Raw genomic sequence first — 24354 nt, 5'->3', positions numbered from 1 at the left:
TCAGACAGGCGCCGATAAAACTCACCTAGTGCCGACAATACTTTTCCCGACATACCCATTTATCGGCGCTTGGTTAGCGCCACTATTGTAATTGTTGGCGCTTTTAGGGGTTTTTAGCAGCACTTTCGAGCGCTGGTAAAACTCCAAGTTGTTGTAGTCTTGATACGCTAGGGTTTACGAAAAAAGAAGTCTAATTTAATTCAGCTGGTTTTTTAATTAATTCTTTGATTGAAGTGGGTGAATAAATTTGTAAAATTGTGAACCAAATTTGATTTTTATAAAACTGAGGGAATTATCAATTCAATAAATATAAGAAACCATCAACCACATAGCCCCTTAACAAAAGGTAATTAATAATCATCTACCAAATATGTGGCATACACCCATCCAGACGCTCCAGATTAGCTGCTTCATTTTGAAGAAGTTGAACTGAATGGATGATTAATGATCCAGTTAGTCACCTTGAATAATCCTAATTCCGTAAGAAAAAGCAGATAGTTAAGATCAAGAGATCAATGTGATTTTGGGATTTGCTCCATCCATACTGATAGGTCTATCAATGGGCTGGGCCTGACAAGAGTTCATTCTACCCAAACCCAGCCCAAAATCTTCTAGGCAAGCTCAAGCTTTTCTCGTCCCAAAAAAGAAAAAAAGAGAAAAAATCCAAAGTGTTGACTATGCCCTGCAATATTACAATTTATAAGCTAGGTCCATATGTTATGGGAAAAATGGATCGACCAATAAGAAAAGGTCAGGTCGGAACTCTGAGCACTTCGTCAGGTCGGTCAACGACGGATACGACTAAAGACTCAACCTCTGGCCCTAGATCAAGTAGGAAATGAGGTCGAACTCTGTCCCTCGTCACTCCTTGAGAGCAGGTCGGAAAACCCACTGATCTGTCCGATGCCAAAAGGAACTCGACTACTACTCAAATGAATCAGGTCGGCACAGACCCAGATCGGCATAGACCCAGGTTGGTATAATTCTCCTTTTACTAGTTCCGACCTGGTCTCAACGGCTTCTATGCAAAATCCCAACCAAGGATTTCGGAAGACAGCCGCCACATGGATCTGCCCGAGATCTTATCTGAAGATCTCGGGAGAGCCTTGTAACATGTACGGGATCCAAATCCAACTACAATACGCTCCTACAAAACAAGGAATATCCCTCTTCATCACCACCTCTCCTCACCTATAAATAGGAGCATCTCTAATGACGAAAGGTACGTATAATCTCAAGCATAAAAACTCATTTACAACCAGACCCAAATTCCTTACCAGACTTATGCATTGAAGGGTCACTACAAGAAACAACGCTTCTACCAACGAAATTTTTCCCGACGAAAAAAATTTCGTCGGTAAAAGTACGTGTTTACTGACGAATTTTTTTTCGTCGGTAAAACTGCACTTTTACCGACGAAATTTTTTTTGTCGGTAATAATATTTTTACCGACGAAAATTTTTGTCGGTAAAAGTATTTTACCTTTTAAGATAGAAAATTTTTACGCCATTTTGAAAATTTCGTGATAAGACTTTTGCCGACGAAAATTTTCGTTGATAAAAAGCACATAACCAATTTTACTGACGAAAATTTTCATCAGTAAAAGTGTAATGTTTTTTACTTAGAATTTTTCATACCGAGATTTACCAACGAACTAAAACCGTCGGGAATAATGGTTTTACCGATGAAAATTTTTGTCGGTAAAAGTGTTATGTTTTTCACTTCGAAAATTTTTGCCTTAAGTTTTACTAATGAACTGAAACCGTCGGGAATAATGTTTTTACCGATGAAAATCTTTGTTGGTAAAAGTATTTTATTTTTTAAGATGGAAAATTTTCGCACTATTTTGAAAATTTCACCCTAAGACTTTTACCGACGAAAATTTTCATCGGTAAAAAGCACAAAACCACGTTTACCGACGAAAAGTTTCGTCGGTAAAGGTGTTATGTTTTTTACTTAGAAATTTTTGACCTGAGTTTTACCGACGAACTAAAACCATCGGGAATAATGGTTTTACCGACGAAAATCTTCGTCGGTAAAAGTATTTTAATTTTTAAGATAGAATTTTCACGCTAAGTTTTATCGATGAAAAGGTTCGTCGGTAAAAAACATACAAACAACTTTTACCGACAAAACATTTCGTCGATAAAAATACTATATTTTGCAACTTACAAAATTATCACCCTGAGTTTTACCAACGAACTAAAACCGTCAAGAATAACTTGTTACTGACAATTTTTCGTAGATAAAAATATAATGACTTTTAAGATTTCCATCGGTAAAAGTGTTATATTTTTAAGGTCGAAAGTTTTGGTGCGGAGTTTTACCGACGAAAAAGTTTCATCGGTAAAAGTGTTATATTTTCAAGGTTGGAAATGTGGATGAGACTTTTACCTACAAAATATTTCATAGGTAAAAAATGTGGATGTAAAAGTGTCTTTTTTCTCTTTTTTTTTTTAATATTCCAGCTCAAAATTCCTAATATACACCTGTTACAATATAGTTCATCATATTCTTCTTAATATATACCGTTTATATAATATATTTCATCATATTCACATTCACATTCATCTAAACCCAAACTACGTAAATCCATCCAAACACAAACAATCTTATCCACATCACATTCATCCATACATGAATACAAGTTTAACATCATAAATAAAATACAAAAAATTATTCATAGCCTATTTCCTGGTGGAGCTCACAAAATTCAGTGTGGTGAACACATCGCCGACTGTGCACACACACCTAGGTCCTTACTATGCCAAAATCACATATTTACGACGGACTAAATCCGTCGTAAAACCAAAAACATGACGGACTTCGTCCGTCGCTTGGTCCGTCACTGTTTACTGGATTGTTTTTTCTTTCCGTTGAATGAAATCCGTCGTCCAATCTACGACGGATAAGGTCCGTCGCATATTACCGACGGATAAGATCCGTCGCAAAAAATTAAAAATCTGTCGCTGAAATTCTGAAAAATCCACCCGAATTATTCGTCATTAAAAATATTAGCGACGGATAAAGTCCGTCGCTAATAGGAGGAGAGCGACGGACTCAAATCCGTCGTTGATATGCTACTCGTTGAGAAATTAGCGACAGATTTGGTCCGTCACTAAAATATCTGTAAATTTTAATAAAATATCCCCAGATTTTATTTTATTTTATTTGAATCTTACACCTGATAGTCATTCAAAAAATAATTTACATGATTGTTTAATAAGAATCCCATTCTCAAAATTGGTAACAACTCAATTCAGTAAAGAGGAAATGGCTAAGTGGGGCCATTTGAATGGACTACTACAAGTACACCTTTCTTTTCAGATAATTCAAATCAAACCATAATTAAGAAAAATTATAATAGACAATATGTAACCTGTAGGACAAACAAACCATCTTTAGCCAAAACGGATTCGCAACAACCAAAGAACTCTTCCATGTATTCATGGCCAACTCCTATCATCTCACGGCAATAAAATTATAAAAATAAAAAAATTCACTAGTTGGGGAATGCAATTTAATTGTCTGTTAAAAGCTAATGGAGTTTCAGCAATTGCCGAGAAATCACCATGATATAATCCTGCATTGGCTGATGAGTAGTCAATCATCATGTCGATGAATCCAATGGCCTTGGCTGCACGGCTTCTCAATGGACCTGAGAGTTTTCATCAATGTGAAAAATATCACAACGGGGAGATACTCTAGCAACTACCATGTCTCAAAAAATAAAAGTATGAAGATAACAGTCATACCAGCAGATATTGTATTAACTCGAATCTTGTGGCGCCTTCCTACTTCAAATGCAAGCACCTGCCAGATCGGAAAATGTTATAAATACAGCCCCATTTGCTTTAGGACAGCCCCATTTGCTTTAGGAAAATATATATTTTGCATTGAAGACAGCAGACCAGCCAGCTACAAAAATCTCACCTTGGTGTCACTCTCTAGAGCAGCTTTAGCTGAACTCATGCCCCCACCATATCTGTATGCATTAATATATAAAGAACAACACAACAATAAGAATCCTTTCTTTAATAGTTCTGGTTTACATGGGCTGCTAAAATCACAGGGTGTGTAAAACAAGTTACCCAGGAATGATCCTTTCGGCAGCAATGTATGTGAGAGAAATTGATTCACCACCTGCAACATTACATGGACCACATGTTCATATGTAAGTTGACTACACATGTAATTGACAACATGTTCACATCACATTCCTTTTCACAGTAATGACCTGAACAAACTCTTAACATATGCTTTTTTTTAAAAAGAACAATGAAATAGTCCACGCCTCTAATAACTCCGCCCATGATGGATGCCCATGTAACAAAGAACATAGATTAACCGACTCACATTAATAGTGTTCCAAAAGTAGCCGAATCCTAGGCAAGAGTAAAACCCCAAAAGAGAGATAGCAAGATTGTTTTGGAATATACAACCCTGTGTATGCCATCTCGTTCTAATTAATATAGGCCTACCCATGAGATTTCTAGTCTTTTAGTCATGAGATTTTGCCTTGATATTGGGCAAGGATCTTTTATGCTAGCTAGTCTCTTAGGTGCAATCATCATTGTCAATTACAACCCTGAAAAAACAGAAAAAAAAATTAGATAAATTAAAAGAAAAAATCCAATACCAAAACAAAAGCCAAAACAAAAGAAAATAGGGAAACCCACAAAACCCAAGCTGGTTTCGGGGGTAAAAAACCAAGCATGCTTAAAAGATAAAATTCCCAAAAATTACAAAAAGTAGCACAGAAAAAATCATAAAAAAGACGAAAGAAAAACAGAAACAGGGAAGATACAAAAGAACCTTTGTAAGTAATCTATACAACACTTCTATTCCTTGATTGAAGACAAAAATAACCAAATTTAGGCCTCCTTCAAAAGCTAAAACATCTATAATTAACAACATCATGCAGCAAAAAAATACCAAAAATAGAAAAAGAAAAGGGGTGTGAGTAATTCTTGGAGCTTTTTTCTATAAAAGATGCCGAATGCCCAAGCTCTTCAATTTCTGAATTGACTGAGATACCAGACATGAGCTTGCAGAAACAAGAGAAGGGATTGATGGGATATGGCTTTGTCCATCATCAACCTAAGCTTACTGATTTCTCCATGGATAGTTGTTTAACATATTCCGAAAACTCAAAAAGAATGAACTATGATTCTGTCAATGGATATAAATCCAACAAGCATAACGGAATTGTTACATTTCCATCAGCAGAATTGGATGGCTACATGTCAACTTCCACACATTGGGCCTTGGATTGGATGGCTACATGTTCATTTCTCACCAACAGCTCCATATCTCTTTCTAATCAGCGTGCTTTCCAGTATGTGCTCCATCCACAATAAAGTAAAAAATATCTATACTACAAATTCTAAGACCCTGCTGAAAGCTTTTCAAACTAATCCTACAACACTGAATTTCTTCATAAAGTAAAAAATATCTATACTACAACCATAATACGAGCATATTTAGTAAAAGAAAGAAACAGCAAATCTGTAGCAATTAACTCTCAACTTTAACTATTTCCAATTGGGGTTCAGCCCATTTATAGGCTTGTGCTGATTTTTCTGATGCATGAAACAATATTATGAATTAAACTGATATTCCTATATTGGTACCAGCAGTTCAGAAAACCAACCAGAGAAATTATAACAACTTACCCCATATTCCGATATTGGAATTCCTTGTTGAGCATGTAGTAAATGTGCTTCCTCCATGTTGTGGCCCACCTCACAAGCTTCCCCCACCTTTTAAATTATTCGCCCTTCATTTCCAAGAATAGTTTAACTTATCAACTCAGCCCATTAAAAAATATTCCCACCCCCAAATATTTTCATCGAGAATTAAATGGTAGGAGAAATGGAAAGTAAGCTTCCTGCTAAAACTTCAAGTGATTGTGCAGAAAAAGGAAAAGAGGAAAAAAAAAAAAAAACACACACACCTTGTAGAGATGTCGGTTCCCTGTAGGAGAAATCAGGCCTTCAACCCTTTCACCAGGAAGCACCGACAAGCATGCATGTATTTTATCCACATGTTCATCTATATGCGCACTGTACACATGACAATCTAGTTGCATATGCATACAAGTGACTAACATGTTAAATTTGGTCTGGTGATTATAATTCATGGTCCATCAGGCAGGTTGCACTTAATACATAGATTTTCCTAAATGAAGAATTTAAGAAATATCCAATCGATCAAGCTATTCTCTCATTTAACCCAAAATCAATAAATTCAAAAAATTAAAATTAAAAAAAAAAAAAAAAACAATCCGGATTCAATGAAAAGAATCTGAAAAGCAACATTCCATTCATTAATGCAAGAACAAATAAAAATCATAATAAAATTAAAACATAAAAAATCATTTCAGATTCAATCAAGTGAATGTAAAAAATCACAACTATTGCATTCAAAAAAAAAGAAGGATGTGACTTTTGCAATCCTTCAAAATAGCATAGTTGTACATATGCTATCCACTGTTTCTTAAATGGTGCATTTAGCATTCATGTATGTCAGTCAAGACCATCCAGATGTTTGGAGGGTAGCACATACCTTGCACATGATTGGATGGCAGAGTTGCGTTCGCAAAATCATCACATACAGCAACTGTATATGAACTTTCACATTCTGCATTTTTTCCCACCAGAGTTGCATTTGCAAAATATTCAATACATGCAAAAGGTGAGTCACATACCATGAAACTTGTTATAGAAATTGGGCCAATCTACTCATTGGGTAGGCTATAAGTCAAAATTAATGGCCAGCTAATGGACATCTAGCTAATCACATGACTAAATGTAATTGTCCCGCCAACATGGTAAGTGGATTGGCCTAAAGTTCAAACCAAGTAATCATCATTTTGTGAATGTAATTGTCCCGCTGACATGGTAAGTTGACTTCCTAAAGATTGAAAAGGTCGAAAGCTACAACAGAACCAAAAGTAGATATACCTTGCTGGCCGCCTTATTGCCAAGACCAAATTTATTAGCAGGCTTTCCATCTGGAATCTTGTAATCTCTAAACCAGTCCCGAATTATAGTGAGAGTTCTCTGCATCAAAGCAAACTGATAGATGAAATCAAGGGCCAGAGGATAATTTGACGTAGGGATGAACATGATGAGGATAACTACTCCGAATCCACGGAGCTTCTCTGGACTCCTCACAAAGACTTCTCGAATCCACGAGTAAAGAAAGTAGAAAATAGAAATAAATTCTAATAAATTTGATATTGATTAATTGATTATAAAAATGAGTTCACAACCCTTTAAATCAGAATCAGAATCAAACTACAACTCAAACTCCTAGAATCCGCGACTTACTATAAATAGTAAACTTACTATTTATAGACGGTCGTGATGTCTACTAGTGCACAAGGTTTTCGGCCAAAAATAGTAAGTGTCCTATTTGGCTTCACCAAACCGTTCTCCTAATTATTCTAAGCTCTTTTCGCATTGGGCGCAACTCCTAAATCCTGACGGATGAAGAGTTATAATCAAACTAAAACTCACTATTTATAGTAAAAATGAAATTAAAACAGGGAAACGACCGTCGATCCAGGGGTTTTTCATAATTACAAGCTGCATAAATCGGCGTAGCAGGGTTGGTTGGCTAAAGTAGCTTGTTCTACCCCAAAATCATATATTTTACGTCAGGTAACCCATTCCGGATTGCGAGATACGCCCAATCTAAGGTCTGACGATCCGGATCACTTCTATCATCGACCGGGCCTTTTCTGATCCATCTTGGCCATAAAACTGTCCACAACCCGCTCTACATCAGTCCCCTCTACTTCAAAAGAACTCGTCCTCGAGTTCTCATCCTGCTTTGGTTCATGATACTCGGTCAGGTCCGCGATGTTGAAAGTCCGTGAGATCGCCATGTCATCTTGAAGATCAACAACATAAGCATTGTCATTGATCTTTCAAATGATTGGAACGGGTCCAATCTTCTTATTTTTCAACTTATCGAACCTCCCGGTCGGAAATCTCTCTTTGCGCAGATGGACCATAACGTGGTCGCCCCCCTCGAACACTTTTTGTCACCAATGCTTGTCCGCTTGTTCCTTGTACGTCTTGTTTAAGGCATGTAGCTTGGTCTGCACTTCTGCATGGATGCCCATGATCTTGTCTGTCATATGTTCTGCTGTAATGCTCGTGCCTGGGTGCTTGGGCAGAGGGACTAAGTCAAGTGTGTGGCGAGGCACTCATCCGTAGATAATCTGGAACGATGATCTCCCTGTCGAGCAGTTCACCATGTTGTTGAATGCAAACTCTGCTTGATACAAGGCCAAATTCCATTGCTTTGATTTATCTCCTGAAGTACAGCAAAGGAGGTTTTCCAACATTTGATTCACAACTTCGGTCTACCCATCAGTCTGTGGGTGGTAAGTACTGCTGAATTGAAGTCATATATCGAATCAATTCCATAAAGTCCACTAAAAGTGGCTTATGAACTTCATGTCATGATCGGAAGTAATGGTCTTGGGGACCCCGTGTAGCGTACGACCTCCCTGAAAAATAGATTCGCCGCGTGTGTTGTATCGAGGGTCTTCTTGCATGGGATAAAGTGCGTCATCTTGGAGAAATGATCTACCACCACGAACACAGAATCCATGCTACGTTGTGTTCATGGGAGACCAAGCACGAAGTCCATTGATAAATCCTCTCAAGGACCGTCAGACACAGGTAACGGGGTGTAGAGGCCCATATTCTGAGATTGCCCCTTGGAGGTCTGACAAACATGACAATGTTGTACGGCTTTTTCCACATCACGTACTAATTGGATTAATACCTCTCTTCCACAAGAGCTCACATTTTGTCTCGCCCCAAGTGTCCACCGAGGCCACCTCCATATAGCTCCTGAATAATCTGCTCCCTCAGAGAACTTTGGGGGATGCACAATCGATTCCCTTTGAAGAGAAAATCGTCTTGTATATGAAGGTCACTGGGGTGACCTTCTTGGCACTTCATACAAGAATCTTTGAAGTCCTCATCCTCGGCATACAGCTCCTTAAGACAGTCGAAGCCGACTACCTCATTGCTCATCGTAACAAGTAGTGATGCACGACGGCTAAGTACATCAGCCACCTTGTTCTGCTGCCCTGACTTGTGCTTCAGAACGAACGTGAATTCCTGTAAAAACGCAACTCATCTACCATGCACACGATTCACGTTAGTCTGACTATTAATAAACTTTAATGCTTGATAGTCAGTGTACAAAACAAACCTCTTTGAATCAGATAATGTCGCCAATGTCGCAGTGCCTGAACAACTGCGTACAACTCAAGCTCATAAGTCGACCACTTCTTTCGGGCTTCGCTGAGCTTCTCATTGTGGAAAGCTACCGGCCTGCCTTCCTATAATAATACTCCTCCAATTCCAACGTATGAAGCGTCACACTCAACCTCAAACAAGTTGTCAAAATTAAGAAGCACCAAGACCGGTGTTGTAGACAAACAATGCTTGATCTCATGAAAGCTCTTGTCAGCTTTATCGGTCCACTGAAACGGTCCTTTTTTCATGCAATCTGTTATAGGCGCGATATGGTGCTAAAATTTCGTACAAATCGATGATAGAAAGTCGTCAACCTGTGAAAACTCCTCACCTCATGAATGTTTGTCGAGATCGGCCATTCCCTAATAGCTCGCACATTTTCATCGTCCACACGAATGCCTGTGGACGTTACAACAAATCTTAGAAACAACAGGTTGTCAGTTAAAAAACTACACTTCTTCAAGTTGAGGTACAACTTGTTAATTTGTAGGACCTGCAACACCTGCCTAAGATGTTTCCTATGTTCCGCCTCATCTTGGCTATATATCAATATGTCATCAAAATATACTACCACAAATCGGCTAGTGAACGGTTTTAGAACTTGATTCATCAAACGCATAAAAGTACTTGGTGCGTTCGATAGGCCGAAGGGCATGACTAGTCACTCATATAACCCTTCATTGGTCTTGAATACCGTTTTCCACTCATCATTGGGTCGAATACGAATCTGATGGTACTCACTCCTTAGATCTAGTTTAGAGAACACCTTGGCCCCTTCTAACATATCGAGCATGTCGTCCAACCGTGGTATTAAGAACCGATATTTGATGGTAATTTTGTTGATTGCCCGTCTATCAACATATATGCGCCAGCTTCCATCTTTTTTGGCGTTAATAATGCTGGTACGGCACATGGACTCATGCTCTCTCAAGAGACCCTTACGGATCAATTCCTCCACTTGCCCCTGAAGTATCTCACACTCCATTGAACTCATCCGATAATGAGGGCGGTTGGGCAAGCTAGCCCCAGGGACGAGGTCTATGTGATGTTGGATGTCCCTCATGGGGGGCAATCCATCAGGTAAATCCTCAGGTCAAACTTATTTGAATTCATTTAGCAACAGTCTTAAACTTGGAGGGATGCTTGAGGGTTCCTCTTCCTCGCCCTTCAACACTACAGCGTATACCTCGCCGGTTTCCTTGGATTCCTCCATGAAATTCCGAATGGTCAAGAGGGAACTCCCCTCCACTTTAGAGGCTTCAAGGTGGTTCTCTGGTGCCATAAGGGCAAGGATTATTTTTTGACTATCCTTGACGAATACGTAAACATTATCTCGTCCCCGATGGGTTACATCACGGTCCAACTGTCAGGGTCGACCGAGTAACATATGACAAGCTTCCATATCGACCACATCACAAAGTATTTGATCCCTTTAAGTTTTACCAATTGAAAATGAGATAGTACATTTTTCAGTTACCTTAGTCTCATTCACCTTTTTTATCCAGCCAATTGAGTACGGGGAAGGATGTTTCAACGTTGGTAGCCGCAACTTGTCCACCATCACTCTTGTTCTCGCTACTACTACTGTCTATGATCACAATACAGACCTTTCCGTTAATGGTGCACCAAGTACGAAATATATTATGTCGTTGTGGATGTAATTCCTTTCATGGGGCATACAGTAATCGCCTCACAACTAGAAATTCACCATAATCCTCGCCCGTCACTTCATCGCCACCTGCTATTTCTTCAGTGGTTTGTTCATATTCATCAAAGCGATGGTCTTCTTCTGCGGCCTCATCTTCAGTACCCACTTCGTTTATAATCAAGTGTGCTGCGGGACGTTGAGGACAAGTGTTTGATAAGTAGCCTGGTTGGCCACAACGGTAATAATTATTCGACCTTGGCCGAGCATAAGGATTTGGAATTCTACTCAGACCCGCTATTATGGGTGCTGCACATTAAGGTCTGGATGAGTTGCTCCCCGTATCACGGTTTGCGGTTGTATGAAGTTGAGGTACTGGGTCTTTTCCTCGTGGCAGCACTAGATCCTGCGTGGGACCTGTCATGGGGGGTTGAGTTGAAGGATATGGACGAGCAGGAGCTCTTGCAAGTTATGTTTCTGCCCTACCCGCCAATTGAACTAATTCATCCACGGTCCTAACTGGGTACATCTGAACTCGATCCTGAATTGTCAGTCGCTACCCACCTATAAATCATGCCACCTTTTGTGACTCAGATTCTGACAGATCGTTTTGTGTAGCCAACCGTTGGAATTATTCAGTGTAATCTGTGACTGTTCGATTTCCTTGTTTATAATTTTGATATTGCTAGAATAATATCTGCTCATAATCACTAAGGAGAAATCGTGATCGAAAAAGACGTCTCATCCGTGGCCATGATGAGATGGGCGTCTTGTTCTGGCGGGCTCATGAGAGTTATAATTGTTCCCACCATGCAGAAGCACCAGATTTTAATTTAAACGCTACCAATTTTACCCTTTTATGATCTGGCAGGTCCATGTAATCAAAATATATCTCTACTTCGGCTAGCCAATCGAGAAAATCTTCTATACGTAATAAACCGTTAAAACTAGGAAGTTCACCCTTACCTCGACAGTTTCTTTCAGCACGATCTAGATGATCACCTCCATGGATTGGTCATCGGGCAAAACCCTCATTAAGGTCCTCATCACTAGAACTTGAATCATCTGGTGTAGCCCTAGGTTTGCCACTGGTAGTGCTCTACGAAAATTGGAGTTGCGTCGTACAGCAACCATGGGTGGTGGAGCCACCATGGGTGGGGGAGCAACCAAAGGTGGTGGAACATCGCCTAGGGCTCGGGGTGAAAGTAGCGCATCCGCAAGACGGTCGAGAGTTACCTGCAGCCCTTGCATGGTCAACTGACTCTCCTGGTAGAAAGCTTCCATTCTCTCCAAAAGATAACGAATCTCTGGATCACCGTCCACAGGATTTTGATTCATACCTTCATTGTTTGCCATCGGCCCCAAGAAAATCCTTGCTTTGATACCAATTGACGCAGTGTCACGCCCCAGACTCGGTAACCGGACTCATAAGGAACGCGATGGCCGGTTCTGGCCGCAACAGCTTCCGTAGTACCCCATTCTCGGCTCCTGAGGTAGGTTCCGATCCTGGAATCCTACAAGGAGGATTTTCATAATAGTATAATCACTTCTAATGCGAGCATACCCAAGATCAAAGCAAGTACATCTGAGAATAACAAAGGCACGCATCACAAAATCCACTAAAAATTTGAACTTTTACAATCATCCAAAAGGTCCAAAAGGACATACATGAGAATAAAAGGAAAAGAGAGAAATCAGCAACACTGGAGTCCTCACTGCTCAACTCTACTCCACGCTCTGCTGCTACGGCGCCTACCTAGAGTCTCCTACACGCATCAATCATGCATAAGCTTATAGAAGCTTAGAGGGTGGTGTAAGTGTGTGACAATAGTGCACAGAAGAATAGTAGGAGGTATAAGGAGAAAAGTATGATCAATGAACATATCACTAGTCTTACCAAGGCTTACCATGAATGCGATGCAATAAGTAATGGGTGCCATACCAAGGCAATGTATGAAGGGGGGCTTGTACAGCCAATGCTAATGCGATGCAAGTAATGTCAGTGCTCATATCTAAACCATAAGTCAAGTACATTTTCAATCAAAAGGAAATCACCGGGGTCCATTACACTACTGAATGACTGCCACTCTGCAGACCCCGCACAGTCAAACGAGCGTAAGAGACCTCACTACCCGCCTGTGGACAACCAATCACCAACAAGGCCTGAAGGTAGCAGACCCATTTACGAGCTGTCAGACTCAGCCTAGCAATGCCTCCTCACACCAAGCAGGTAAGGCCACACCCCTATCCAACCGACTACACGACAGTGGGAGTCGCGGCCTAACGGTATAAGGCCCTCGTGCGCTCATGTATTCCACCCGGTCACGGTGTTGGAGCAGATCCTTGGTACCATGGAAGTTTTAAAATTTTCACTCATGGGCATCCTATGCACCCTGTATGCTCAACTAATATTTCTGATGTCCAGACATACGGCCATCCACGAATACCCCTGTGGAGGTAAGGCCCTGATGAAGTAAGGGCGGATATCCACAAGCTATGCAAATGCCAGATGCATGAATCACACAATCACCCATGCATCAATTCCAAGCATCCATCTCTTGGGGAGATAGCAACATGTCCTACACAATGACACAGTCATGGCCAATCATACCTCAACCAAGCATGCATATGATGCGTATGGGAGTGGCTCATGAAGATGAATAGGGGTGCTGATGAGGTGAAGATGAACTCTCTACCTAACTATGAAGGGTCTAGGTACTTAACCAATTCCTCATAAGGAATACAACCTCTAGTGGGGGCCCATATACCTGGGGTAGCCCACGAGACTAAGGACCTAGATTAAGGACCACGAGACTAATGGTATAGGCCTAAATAGATGAAACAGGCCTAGCAAGGGTCTATGGTGGGCCTTTAACCACCGATAGAAGCCCATGGGCCTAACTTAGGGCCACCAATGTGGACATCCAACCACAATTGGTCCCCAAGAGTTAGCCCATCTCTAATTGATCATGGATCAAGGCCCAAGGCCCACGCAACATCAGAAATAAGAAACGGGCAGCCATAATCATATCACAAATACTCATGTTGGGCTTCAGAAAGGCGGCCCAAGGCCTATCTACAACATAGGTCCAAGGGAAACACACATAGCCCAACCCATATATACTACTATGGGCCCATAGGGGAAAGATTAGGGCCCAATATAAAGGCCACTAATCTCATATATTGTGGTGGCCTAGTGGGCAACCCATTGCTCAAACCACATGGGCAAATGTCATGCTCTTAGTCAAGTAAGTTGGGCCTACAACCCGGCCCAAGTATTAAAGTTGATTTGGTGGGCAACCAAGGGCCCATCTACTTGTGTAATCCGGCCCACTAACCTAACACAATAGTATGGTAAAAATGCCCGAAGAGTTCAATGGGCCTATCTGGAAAGTTCTAGCCCAATTGGGCCTAAAGAGTTTAACAACCAGCTACATTCATGAACCCGATTAAATTCAATTGTGGTGGGCCTCAAAAGTGCATTTATCAAGCCCAACATTTAAGGAATCAAAGGTATAAATTATTATCTCTAAGATCTTCACAATGTGGTGGGCCCCACTCCTCAAAATTTCAGTCCAAAGGCCAATCATAATTATAACAAGTTGCTGGATTTTTTTAACCCAACAGGTTTATGGGCTTATTGGAGTCCAGTAATTGTTTCATTTGATTAGGACATCAACCCAAGTGGTCTAACTATCAAGTCAGAGAGCCCCACCACATAGGGTTACATCATACTACAGAAGGGAGTAGGTGGGCCACACTGCTAGACCAAAGTCTAGCAGGTATCCCACATGGGGCGTCCCATATGGGCCTGGGTATTTGGCCCAAACTGACCCAAATTTGCAGGCCGCACCACAGTCAGCTCGATTGTCCGTTGGGCCTAAAATTTTGCATAGTGACACTTCTATAGGTGGGTCACACCCCCACAAAATTTCAGAATTTTTGAATACTTAAAAATATTTTAATTTATTTAAATGAAACAGACTGTCCAAAAAATCGGACTGATCTGGACACCATATTGTAATGGGCCGGTCCAGCCATCACCATGGTATGTACAGGTGTCCATTGGCCCCAAACTTTTGTAGGTGGGTCTTACCATGAGTGAACCACCTCTCTACAAAATTTTATAATTTTTGGATGCTCATAAATATTTTAATTAAATTAGGAATTTCAATCTGTCCAGGAAGAGATGTTGCTGTCCATGTATTGTTTACCCAATAAGGTGGGCCCAACCTTCATCCAAGAGGGGGAAAATGGCGGTTTAGTATTTTCTTTATAAAATAAAGTAAGGTGGGGTCCATAAAAGTAGCCCATCCCTTAGAGAAACTAAGCTGAAGTGTATGTTTTCCCTCCATACATGTGGGCTGGACAGCCCAACAAAGTGGACCACCCACTCCTATAGGCCTCCTTTTTGGGTACCATTTCATGGGCCATCTGAGGTATGAACCATCACACCTCACGGTGGGGTCCACACCTTCTCATTACACCCCATAATTATAAAGAAAATAATGGCAATCATGATCCAAAAATCCATGCCAAAGATTGAACATGACAGTCCATGCAATAGTCCAGGTTTTTGGACAGCAATACATGGCTGGACACATCAGCTTATATCTCAATAATCTCAGCCATAAAAAGAGTGTGTGGCCTTCCTCAGTGGGCCCCACATAAGTCCAAATCACATACCAGGACTAGGACACTTGCATGCATTGATTAAGGTGTCCAATGATCATGGAGTTAGGTGGTAAGAGAATCCCACCTCGCTGGATTTTTATTTTTATTTATTTTGGGACATCCAAGGCCTACTATAAATGGGCCACACACACACTATCATCCATACATCAGAGAAAAGAGAAGAAAGAAAGAGGGTAATCCGGCCATGGGGGTAGGGCCCCGCCACTAGTGGGCCCTCCCAAGAGTGAATCATACCCATACAACTACATTGATTGTACATGCAATATAAAATCACTACATGCATGATCTATAATTGCTATGGATTGTTGGGATGCCATCCCAACATGATCCTTAGGGTTTAGATGACCTTAAGATGGAGTGGATCATTAAATACATCATAATGGGGTCCATGGAGAATGGCCCCATCATGGATCATGACATGCATGTAGGATGGGCCAAAGGGCCACATCCATGGGATCAAATGGGATCCCCACCATGGATTGGTAGGTCCCATATGATCCATCTAGAAAGAAAAATAAGATTAAAGGGTAGAAAAGAAGATCAGCAATTATAATCACCCACCTTAATGGATCCCACTCCAAAGTTACATCAATCTTCTCTTTATGCTCCAAGGGACATGTTTCAATGGGTGAGATGGATTATTGAAGGTTAGATGGGAGGGGATTTGAGGGGGAAGGGGCTGGAGAAGAGGAAAAATGGGGCTGAATTTTTTTCTAAGAGAGAAAGAAAGAGAGAAGAGAGTAGAGAGAAAATGAGAGGGAGAGTATGGAAATTTGCTAGAAAAGAAAGAGGAAAAGTAATCATCACTCTCTCTCCTAGATAAGAGAAAAATCATCATAGCCTATGGTGATATAAACTATGTTGCTAGGCTAGAGTAGGGATGGGTAGTGTGTGGGTGGTGGGTGGTGTAGGATTTGGGGGTTTAGGTAGTGTATGGGTAGTGTGTGTTGGAATTTGCACAAAAGAGGGTGGCCACCTTGAAAAATGTGCCCTCCACACTAGGTGGGCCACATGATCATGCTCAAAGGCTACAAATGAGATGCATATAACTTATGATCCACACATCGGATGGACACACAAGACACATCGTTGGAACCGTGGCGACGATGCGGTCACAATGGCATTGGTCTTAACTCGATCCGAGTCGGGTCTTCACGACTGGGCTCATGGATGACCGCAAACACTATCCAAGGGTTACGAGTCGCCGGGATTCGACCGGTAGGATTGCGGGATCAAGATGGACGGAATGCATACTCACACACACATATGCACACCTGCGAACTCGGGTCGGGTCTCACACACAGGGATGAACGTGATGAGGATAACTACTCCGAATCTACGGAGCTTCTCTGGACTCCTCACAGAGACTTCTCGAATCCACGAGGAAAGAAAGGAGAAAATAGAAATAAATTCTAATAAATTTGAAATTATTAATTGATTAATAAAAATGAGTTCACAACCCTTTAAATAGGGGTACCAAGCAATGGGAAAGAAATCAGAATCAAACTACAACTCAAACTCCTAGAATCCGTGACTTACTATAAATAGTAAACTTACTATTTATAAACGGTCGTGATGTCTACTAGTGCGCAAGGTTTTCAGCCAAAAATAGTAAGTGTCCTATTTGGCTTCACCAAACCGTTCTCCTAATTATTCTAAGCTCTTTTCACGTTGGGCACAACTCCTAAAGCCCGACGGATGAAGAGTTATAATCAAACTAAAACTTACTATTTATAGCAAAAATGAAATTAAAACAGGGAAACGACCATCGATCCTGGGGTTTTTTGCAATTCCGGGCTGCACATCCTGGCGTTGCGGGGTTGGTTGGCTAAAGTAGCTCGTTCTACCCCAAAATCATATATTTTACGTCAAGTAACTCATTCTGGATTGCGAGATAAGCACGATCTAAGGTCCGACGGTCCGTATCACTTCTGTCGTCGACCGGGCCTTTTCTGATCCATCTTGGCCATGAAACTGTCCACGACCCTCTCTACATCATAATTCCAAATTGTGAATGAAAATGACTATTGAATATATCTCATCTACTTTGAACAAAGTTTTTCATGGTTCAAATCACATCATAAGAAATAAGCAGCAGTCTACAGACATGTATCAGCAAACTCCAAAATGAGACATGTCAACGTGTATTAGATGATACATTCCATGTGAGTACTGATTTAGTGCATCACTAGAGATGACAAATGACAATACAAAGCTGAATCCTCATTTCATCATATGATGGTGGCATCAGTACAATTTCTACATAGCAGGAAAGCTGAAAAAATCATATGAGAAGAAAATGAAGTCAACATTCATTGAAATAAAATATCTATCCATATAATCAAAGTGAAGGAGTCTTATGCATTAGCACACAATGATCAAACATTTGCAAATACGATATATGGATTATGCCACTTCAATCTCCATCCTCAAAAATTAAAAAGCACTAATGATGCAAGACCATCTGACCATCCAACAAGAGACCCGGAGTGGTCTCACTGCTATCATCCAACGAGGACATCTGCATTTCACAGAAGCAAAGCCCATGTATTCCACAAAATTGACATGATAAGATCGGCTAAACACCCCAATCCTCAAAATCTGCTCCATAAGAATGCGATGATAAAGTGTTGGGTCCAATCTCAATCATTTCTCATCTGCCGGTAGACAAGCTCTCGTCCACATTTGGCAGACATCCCATATGGGCTATGCTCACAGATATCTCGAAATGATTACAAATCGAATATTGTCTCCAAAATCCAAAAAGGACACAACATTATAACTAATCCAACAGCTGTAAAATACCTATTATCAGAAGAGAAAATAATGATAATATTTCATATCGGAAAATGTTTCTCAACATCGGCAACATCATTCACAAGCGAAGCTCTCGGATCGTCCAACGATATTGCAACTATTTTCCAATCAAGCTCCCCCTCATCAATCATAGCCAAAGCTGCTAAGGGCTTGACCTTGAACATTCAAATGAAAAAAAACTTGGGAAAACCAAAAAATTCGGAAGAAAGAAAATGTAAAAATCGTGGAAAAATCAAATGGCATATATGAAACCCCAAAAATCGCTGCTCCAGAAAATTTACACCAAAATGCAGAGATTTTCTTCTATTATGATAAATCATAGAAAGAAAAATAGGAGGAAATTGAAACGAGGTACCTGAAAATCTCCCGATCGAAAATTCCTGGCAGCGTAAATGAATGTCAAAAGAGGAACTCTAGCGACTTTTGTTTGAATGAAGGCGCGGCTTCCTCTGCTTGGAAGATGGATTCGGAAATCCTCTTCTAAAATGAGATGTAACTTTCAAATCCGACAATTGTGAGTTTTCCATCATTTATAAAATAAACTATATTTAAAGCCATACATATAATGGACCATTTATAGATGATTAAGATAGTCTTATATAGTAAAAAAGTATAAATATTAGCCATTTACAACTAGATCCATTATTTAGATGGTCTGGATAACACCATCTCATTGCCACTATTGTTATGAATGAGTCACCACTATTTTACATCAAATACAAAACTCACACATTGTCAGTGTACAATAAAAAATAAACCGGTTGAGCTTTGGATCTGGTAGGCTCTATGGGTCCCACCATGATGTATATGTTTTATCCTTGCCATCCATCCATTTCTTAACGTCATTTTAGGGTTGATCCCTAAAAATGAGCTTGATATAAATCTCAGGTGGACCACACCAGATGAAAACAATAGTGATTGGATATCCATCATTAAAATCCTCCTAAGGCCCATTGTACTGTTTATTTGACATCCAATTTGTTTATTAGGTCATACAGGCCTGGATGAAGGGGAAAAACAAAAATCATCTCGATCCAAAACTTTTATGGCCTCCAAAATATTTTTAATGGTTGACGCTCATTCAACATTGTTTCCTGTAATGTGGTCCATTTTAGATTGGGATATACCTCATTTTTGGTCTCATGCCAAAAGATGATTTTTAAAAATAGATGGATGGCATGGATTAAACACATACATCATGGTGATCATGGTGGGGCCCACAGAGCACCAACCACCAGCCATTGGCTAGTGTCAGGGGGAGTAGCCAATCCGTTCCCCTTATTTGTGGTGTTGTCCATTTAATCTTTGGATATGATTCATTTTTTGGATAATTCTCTAAAATGATCTTGAAAAATGGATGAACGGTGTGGGTTGATCCCAAATTTTCGGTAAATCCAAAACTATAGTGAACCATGCCACATGAAACAATGTGAAATAATGATTTCCACCGTTAATACCTTCCTTAGGCCCACAATAATGTTTATTTGTCATCCAACCTGTTCATAATATTAAAAGGATATGAATGAAGAGAAAACACAAACATCAGCTTGATCCAAAACTTCTATGGCCTCCAAAACATTTTCAATGGTAGAGGTTCAATCACACTATTTCCTGTGGTGTTGTCCACTTGAGCTTTGGATATGCTTCTTTTTTGTTCTTTAGACCTCAAATTATCTATTAACATGGATGACAGAGTGGATAAAATAAATAAATAATGGTGGACCCCACAGAATTTACTCAATATGCTAAGGGTAATTTGTAACTCACCTAAATGGAGTGGAGAGGGGTTTCCTTAAAACATTTATAATCATATATTGGGCTTGCCTAAATATGATTCACATATCCAACCCACTCATTATGTGTGTCCCACATGGATGAGGGGTCAGACTAAGTTTCAACCGCATCCAAAACTCATGTGGGCCCCACCAAGTGCTTTTATATTTTTTAGGATGTCTTCACATGGTTTTAGATGGTATGGGCCACCTCAGTTTTGTATACGGATGATTTTTGAGATATCTCATAACCTAAAGGGGACACATCAAATGCACGGTGTTGATGTTCGACACACATCATGATGGGGCCTACAAAACTTATTAACATTAATACTAAAGTTCTCGCGAGGTCAATAAGTTAGGTCACAATTTTTATCATAATATTTGACTTATTTTATATGTTTGGTCCCTTCACTCTATTTTACTGATCAATATCCTCAATTTGACTAGTTGCTCGCCCCGATGAGGCTACATTTTTTTTTTCACAGATAAATTTCAATTTTCATTTAAAAATAACATTTTTTTCAAAATGAAAATTTTTTACACTTAATTTTTCTTTGAAAACTTTTAACAAAATATCATTTTTATTATAAAATATTTTTAAAAAAATTAAAATACAAATTCTGATTTATTTTTTTTCAAAATCTCAAAAAATTTCTCAAATTTTAATTTTTTTTTCTCAAAAATTCCAAAATACCGATTTTTTTCTTCAAAACCATCGTTTTGTTTTCAACTTTTCAATTTTCTTTTTTAAAATGATATATTTTTTTTCAAAATCTCAATGTTTTTATAAATAACTTTTTCTTTTAATTTCAAATTTTTAACATTTTCAATTATTTTTAAAATCACAAATTTTTTCAACTTCTTTATTTTTCGTTTCAAAATGTTTTTTTTTTGTTAAAGTATCGTTTCTCTGATATTGTTTAATTTTAAAATTTTTCAATTCTTTCTAACTTCTCCATTTTTTTTAAAGCATTTTTTTGGAATTTCTCAATTTTATTTTATTTTTCAAAATACAAACTCTCATTTTCTTTTTCAAAATATTTTCAATTTTCAACATGTCAAAATTTTCAATTTTTTTTAAATCTTTTTAATTTTCTTTTTCAAAATTTATGACGGATTTAGTCCGTCGCCAAATTACGACGGACTAAAATCCGTCGTAAATTCGTCGTAAATTAGATTTTGATGACGGATTTTGGTTCATCGCGAAATTCCGCAACGTTTGGACCGGATTTTCGAGAAAGACAGGCGTAGCGACGGACCTTTTCCATTAGCGACGGATTAAATCCGTCGTTAAACCAAGCAATATTTGTAACAAACGAAGTTCGTCGCAAATATACGTCGCAAATTGGCTATTTTGGCATAGTGACTCGTGCCTTCATGGTAAATTTAAAATAGTTTCAATATAAGGTCACGAGTTCAAGTACCCATTGTGGCCGTAAGCGACTCTGGTATGTGAGTGTGTTAAAAGAAAAAGAAAGAAATAAAATGCTGATTTATCTTTTGAGTTGAGCCTAATGGTACTTGGTGATTTCTTATCAGGTAGAAATTAATATTAGCTATTTTTAAAAATGTGATATTAGGCCACTTATAATTATATTAACATGATAAAATGTTGTACATATATTAGAGCAAACACCACAAAATAAACAATCCTATGGAAAAAAAAAAAAACAAACGAAAAGAGAGAACATATGAGAGGTGATCCTTATCTCCTTTGATGGATTTAAGCTGCATGTGTCATACCCAACTTCCTATAAGGAGAAGTTATATGGGTCTTGGAATAATGTTGGTGACAAATCCACCTTGTCTATTAATATTATCATATTGTGTTAGGACATGACTCTAAAAATGAGATAAATCCAAATCTCAAATAATCTGTGCTATAAGAGATAGTGGAGATGGAAATAGATGCATTGTGATGCTTGAGTTCGAGTATGCTTGCCAACAAAGCAAGATTTTCTTATTTGTTGTCATGTGATTCGGCTATATTATTACATCAATCGGGTTCGGGTTCGAGATCGGGTTTAGGTTTAGGTTTTCAAGTTTAGGTTTAGGTTTAGGTTAGGGAGTTGAGATTAGGATTAGGTATAGGTTTAGTTTTAGGGATTTGAGAATACATTTAGGCTTTAGATTTAGGTTTAGGTTATAGGTTATAGGTTTAGGTTTAGGTTTTAGGTTTAGGTTAAGGTTAGGTTATAGGTTATAAGTTTAGGTTATGGGTTATAGGTTATAGGTTAAGGTTTAGGTTATAGGTTTTGGTTTAGGTTAAGGTTATAGATTTAGGTTTAGGTTAAGGTTTAGGTTTAGGTTATAGGTTTAGGTTAAGGTTTAGGTTTAGGTTATAGGTTATAGGTTATAGGATATAGCTTTAGGGAATTGAGAATAGGTTAAGGTTTAGGTTTAGGATATCCGGTTCAGGTTCGGGATCGGGTTCAGGTTTGGGTTTTCAAGTTTAGGTTTACGTTTAGGTTAGGGAGTTGAGAGTAAGATTAGGTATAGGTTTAGGTATAGGGATTTGAGAATACATTTAGGTTTTAGGTTCAGATTTTGGTTATAGGTTTAGGTTTAGGTTATAAGTGTAGGTTATAGGTTTAGGTTTAAGTTAGGTTATAGGTTAAGGTTTAGGGAATTGAGTTTAGGTTATAGGTTATAGGTTATACGTTATAGGTTAAGGTTTAGGTTTAGGTTATAGGTTTTGGGATTTGAGAATAGGTTTAGGATATAAGTATAGGTTTAGGTTAATGTTGTAGGTTATAGGTTTAGGTTATAAGTTTATGTTAATGTTGTAGGTTATAGGTTTAGGTTTAGGTTTAGGTTTAGGGATTTGAGAATACATTTAGGTTTTAGGTTTATGTTTAGGTTTTACGTTTAGGTTAAGGTTACAGGTTTAGGTTTAGGTTATAAGTGTAGGTTATAGGTTTATGTTTAGGTTAGGTTATAGGTTAAGGTTTAGGGAATTGAGTTTAGGTTATAGGTTATAAGTTATAAGTTATAGGTCAAGGTTTAGGTTATAAGTTAAGGTTTATGTTTAGGTTAAGGTTTAGGTTTAGGTTATAGGTTTTGGGATTTGAGAATAGGTTTAGGTTATAAGTATAGGTTTAGGTTATAAGTTTATGTTAATGTTGTAGGTTAAAGGTTTAGGTTATAGGTTTAGGTTTAGGGATTTGAGAATACATTTAGGTTTTAGGTTTAGGTTTAGGTTTTACGTTTAGGTTAAGGTTATAAGTTTAGGTTTAAGTTATAGGTTTACGTTTAGGTTAAGTTATAGGTTAAGGTTTAGGGAATTGAGAATAGGTTAAGGTTTAGGTTTAGGAAATCGGGTTCAGGTTCGGGTTTAGGTTTGGGTTTTCAAGTTTAGGTTTAGGTTATGGAGTTGAGATTAGGATTAGGTGTAGGATTAGGTGTAAATCAGTAATGTTTATTTACAAACAGCCTTTGAAATTTGGAACAATCTAGAAAATTGTTTAAAGCCGTTCCAAATTATTAGCGACACCCTATTTAAAAACGGTTTAAGACTGCTCCTAAAACATTCCAGAACGGTCTTAAACTATTCCTAATCAGTGATTTTGGTGTAGTGACTATCATGATTGTTTACCTCACATGGGAGATGATGAAAGTCATTTCAACATTTACAAAAGAGGTATTCGAGCCCTAAGTTTTAGGGTTTTTTTCCCATGAAGATGATGGGTTTTAGAGGGTAACTCATGGTTGGCGAATTTTTCTTTTTGTGCATCATTCCTTTTATATTTTATTCTCTACTTTGGATGTTTATTCTTTGCATAGTTTTTAAAACTTGAAAACAACTTAAATTATATGAATAGATTCAACTTGAACATATTTCATTATATAGTTCTCTACTTAATCACAACTCAAGAAAGGACTTGGAAAAAAGTCAAGAAAGCTCAAAGAAACATATGTCTAGGTTATTTCATGTAAGATGACTCAATTGACTTTTAAGTCGAGCCTAGATTTTTGAGATTTTAAACTATGTTTCAACAGTTGCTTCTAATCATGGTTATGAGATGCATTAGCCAAATAATGTGTTTGATGTCTAACAAAACCTGTTGATAAAGCATGTGCAATGCCAAAGAAAAAGAATTTAAATAAAATAAAAAATAAAAAAAAATAAAAAAAT

The 24354-nt window shown here is 38.6% G+C and overlaps 1 protein-coding gene and 1 long non-coding RNA gene across 2 annotated transcripts; both read right to left on the bottom strand.

Annotated features, from left to right (window-relative positions):
• Positions 1 to 3212: 3212 nt before the first annotated feature.
• LOC131231688 (enoyl-[acyl-carrier-protein] reductase [NADH] 1, chloroplastic-like) lies at positions 3213 to 6906 on the bottom strand. The gene is made up of 5 exons (XM_058227975.1): positions 6900 to 6906; positions 4092 to 4143; positions 3934 to 3985; positions 3756 to 3813; positions 3213 to 3658 (listed from the first exon to the last, which is right to left on the bottom strand). The coding sequence occupies exons 3-5, from the start codon at positions 3970 to 3972 to the stop codon at positions 3468 to 3470; spliced, it is 288 nt and encodes a 95-aa protein (XP_058083958.1). The 5' UTR covers positions 3973 to 3985; positions 4092 to 4143; positions 6900 to 6906; the 3' UTR covers positions 3213 to 3467.
• LOC131231689 (uncharacterized) lies at positions 5317 to 6886 on the bottom strand. Its single transcript, XR_009164511.1, has 3 exons — positions 6568 to 6886; positions 5957 to 6180; positions 5317 to 5779 (listed from the first exon to the last, which is right to left on the bottom strand). It is a non-coding gene; the product is annotated as an uncharacterized LOC131231689 (long non-coding RNA).
• Positions 6907 to 24354: the final 17448 nt, after the last annotated feature.

This window comes from Magnolia sinica, chromosome 17 (assembly GCF_029962835.1).
Source record: "Magnolia sinica isolate HGM2019 chromosome 17, MsV1, whole genome shotgun sequence".
Taxonomy (NCBI): Eukaryota; Viridiplantae; Streptophyta; class Magnoliopsida; order Magnoliales; family Magnoliaceae; genus Magnolia; species Magnolia sinica.
The sequence above is the reverse complement of the archived record's forward strand: the minus strand, read 5'-3'. Positions and strand labels throughout refer to the sequence as shown.